General features: G+C 57.0%; 1 protein-coding gene and 1 non-coding gene across 2 annotated transcripts; both read right to left on the bottom strand.

The window, feature by feature from the left end:
* Positions 1-2,703, bottom strand: AZU1 (azurocidin 1). The gene is made up of 5 exons (XM_065919893.1): positions 2,646-2,703; positions 2,202-2,358; positions 1,691-1,832; positions 713-946; positions 1-150 (listed from the first exon to the last, which is right to left on the bottom strand). Exons 1-5 carry the CDS (start codon positions 2,701-2,703, stop codon positions 1-3), a joined length of 741 nt encoding a protein of 246 aa, XP_065775965.1.
* Positions 1,260-1,365, bottom strand: LOC136156754 (U6 spliceosomal RNA). Its single transcript, XR_010661237.1, has one exon. It is a non-coding gene; the product is annotated as a U6 spliceosomal RNA (small nuclear RNA).
* Positions 2,704-3,547: the final 844 nt, after the last annotated feature.

Below are 3,547 nucleotides of genomic sequence, written 5' to 3'. Positions count from 1 at the left end.
TCAGGACGGCTGGTTTATAACCGAGTCAATCCAGTTCCTGAAGAGGGCCACACGCGCGAAGAAGTCGGTGCCCCTACCGCAGGGCCCCCGGGACCAGGAGGCCACGCCATGTGCCAGGCCGTTGCAGACAAGAGGGGTGCCGCCGTCCCCCTGCAGGGGCGGCAGGAGGGTCAGGGCGCCCCAGGCCCAGCGCTCCACCCTACTCCTGCCCAGATCACCACCCCTGCCACCCACAGAACCTGCTCATGCCCCTGGCCCTGTCTGTGTGCTGCTCCTCTTTCTGTGCTTTTCCCTACATTTGCTCGCAACTCGGGTCTCAGATGCCGCCCCCACTTCCTCAACTTCCTAAGGCCCCAGGCTGGGCTGGCCTGGTGCACACCACTGCCTTTTTTTTTTTTTTTTTTGACACCCCTGTCTTAATAGCTGATGCCCAAGCCCTTCAACCACAAGATATGGGAGCTCCTGGCTCCAGAAGGGCAGTCCCTCCTGTTCCCTCTTGTGTCGCCAGCCACCAGCATAGGGCTTGGCAGGCAGAGTTGAATAAATACTACTTCTCAGGCTCCAGGTCTGAAACATCCAGTTCTAATTCAATACTTAATCCCAGGGTGAGTTCTGAACTTGCTTTCTCTCCCCGAAAGTGGAGCTCACTACCTCTCAAGACCCCTTCTCCCCCACCACGCGGAGCCCACACCAGATAACACCCAGTGGGTACCTGGCAGATGCCACCCCGGCGGGTGAGGACGCCAGTGCACACGTTGTTGGGGCGACACTGGTTTGCAGGTGTCACGGTAACATTGAGGACCCTAGGAACTCGGGAGAGACGCCCCCTACGCCGTCGGGTGCCCCAGCCTGCAACCTGGCACCTGGTGCCGGCTTCCACCGTGGCGTTCTGCTCCGGCAGCGGTACCGGCGCCACGCTGTTGGTGAGGTTGGCCTGACGGTCCAGCTGGAGAGGGAAACTGGGTCAGGAGAGGGCGTAACTGGGGCCCAGCTGGGAGCCAGAGAGGCAGCAACATGAGTTCTGATCTGGAAAGCAGTTTGGGTTCAAACTCCAGTTTAGGCAGTAACCTGCTGTGGGGTCCTGGACAAATGACTTTACCTTCTGGGCCTCTGGTTCCTCCAGAGAAGGAATCAATTGTCCTTACTTGCAAAGGTGGTTGAGAGACCCTGAAGGTGAAGAGCTTGCCCAGGAAATACAGATAAAACAAAACACCACCCTCCACTCTCAGTCAGATTGGCAGGAAAAACAATTTTTTTCCTTACATATAAAACGCTTCATGAGTTTGCCTGTCATCCTTGCTCAGGGTCATGCAAGTCTTCTCTGTATTGTTCCAATTTTAGTATATGTGCTGCCGCAGTGAGCACTGGCAGAAAAATTTTAAAAATCATAATATGCAGTGTCAGCAAAGATGTGGAGAAACAGGCAGTTTTAAATTCTGCTAGTGGGAGGGTAAGTTGGCTCAGTTGTTGTGGCTGCTCTGGGAAAACTTTCACAAAGAAATATGCACAAAAACTCATTGTGATTCTGTCATAACAAAAACATCTGGAAACAACTTCAGTGTCCAGGATCCAGAGGCTGGCTAAGTGGATTGTGCACTTGGCTGTAGGATTTAAACCCCAGGCTCCCGGCACATGGCTTGCTCCCCCTTAGCCCCTCAGGCCGACGCCAGCTCCCCACTCCCTTCCCCACCTGCAGCAGCAGCACGTCATTCAGGTTCTGCTGGGGGTCATAGCCATTCTCGCTGACGCTCCTGATGGAGAATGTCTGCCGGGACTGCTCCCGACGCCTCAGGTCATAGGCACCCAGCACCACGGTGGCAATCCCAGCATTCCTAAGAGCGGGCGGGGACAGATACCAGGCTGGGCTTCCCCACAAGCCCCCAGCCTTCTACACCCACCAGGCGGGCACTTACATGGGGACAGGCTTGCAAATAAGGTAGGGAATTACCAGCCTGCTGGCTCACGGCCCGGGAGCCAGAGAAAGGACATCAGTGATGGTCAGGCCTCTGTTCATCCTCCTTCTGTAGCTGCATCTCGCTCTGTTTCTAGGGCCCCATTTCCCTCTCTAAGCCCTCAACCCTTCCTAAGACCAGGCCCCCTTGCCAAGCCCCTCCCCTCCTCACCTGCTAGGCAACCCCCCCGGCCCCCCGAGCTTTCTCCCGCTCCCAGCCCCCCTGCCCACTCCATGGCCCCCGGCTCACCGGCTCTGGAAGCAGCTGGCTGCTGTCAGGACAAAGTTGGGGTGGATCAGAGCGCCCCCACAGAAGTGCCTCCCTTGTTTCTGGATGGAAGCCAGGAATGGGAGCTCCTGCGGCCGGGCCTTCCTGCCGCCCACTATGTCCACCAGAGGGGCCGAGCCTGGGGGGAGAGGAGGGTGTGTTGCAGCCCCCCAGTCTCAGCCCCATACCCAGGGAGACCCCAGCCTCCCGCACCCCTGTTCCCTAAAAGGACAGGTCCCCACCCTCGCGGGGCTTGTCGGGGCCAGCTTGCTTGTGTGGCCTGGGCCTGGTTGCTTCACTGTCCCTCCCTGAGCCTTGTGTCTGGGAAATTGGGGCCGACACCCGCCAGTCCCTCTCCCCCAGGCCTGTCCGCTGCAGTTGAACCCCTGCACAGATGCAAACACCTGGCCTGGGGCGGGCACTCACCAGCCCTGGAGGTTGCTAGCAGGCTGGCCAGCACGGCCAGGAGTCTGAGTGCTGTCATGATGGGGCCGCTGAGGGTGGCTTGGGACAGGGCACCTTTATACCCTGGGGCCTCAGCCGTTAGCACACACCCCCCCAGGTCCAGCCCCTCCTGGCTGGAGAAGAGGAAGTTGCCTAAAACCTCCCCAGTTGGCCGCTCCTGGAACCTGCCTGGACTCTCCAAGTGCCAGCCTACACCCTCTGTCTTCCCCTCTGGATACTTGGCCACCCCTCTGTGTGGGTCAGGCCACCACCCAGCTGCCACTCGTAGCTCTGCCCGGCTTCCTAGCCTGAGTGCCGGGGCCCACCACTGCCCACCTGGCCTGGGATTGAGTTCTGCTGGCTTCGTGTGTGTGTGTGTGTGTGTTCTTTACTGCTTTTTATTTTATTATTTATTTGGCTGTGTCGGATCTTAGTTGGGGCATGTGGGATCTTTCAATTGCAGCACGCGGGATCTAGTGCCCCTACCAGGGACTGAACCTGGGCCCCCTGCATTGGGAGCGTGAAGTCTTTGCCGCTGGACCACCAGGGAAGCCCCTGCTTTTTTTTTTTTAAACAGCTTTATTGGGATATAATTCAAGTACCATACAATGCGCTGGATTAAAGCATGCAGTTTCATGGTTTTCAGTATCTTCATAGAGTTATGCAGCCATCACCCCAATTTTAGAACATTTCATCACCCCAAAAGAAAAAAGTAGCTATCAGAAGTCACACCCTGTCCCCCAACCCCTGATAACCCTGAACCCACTCTCTGTGCCTGTGGATTTGCCTGTTCTTGACGTTTCCCATCAGCGGAATCACACAAACTCTGTGGCCTTTTGTGGCCAGCTTTTCACCTACAGGATTTTTACCTGTAGGTATGTGGC

The sequence above is a fragment of the Muntiacus reevesi genome, chromosome 1 (assembly GCF_963930625.1).
Source record: "Muntiacus reevesi chromosome 1, mMunRee1.1, whole genome shotgun sequence".
NCBI classification, from domain to species: domain Eukaryota; kingdom Metazoa; phylum Chordata; class Mammalia; order Artiodactyla; family Cervidae; genus Muntiacus; species Muntiacus reevesi.
Note: the sequence above shows the minus strand (reverse complement) of the source record. Positions and strands in the feature narration are given on the sequence as shown.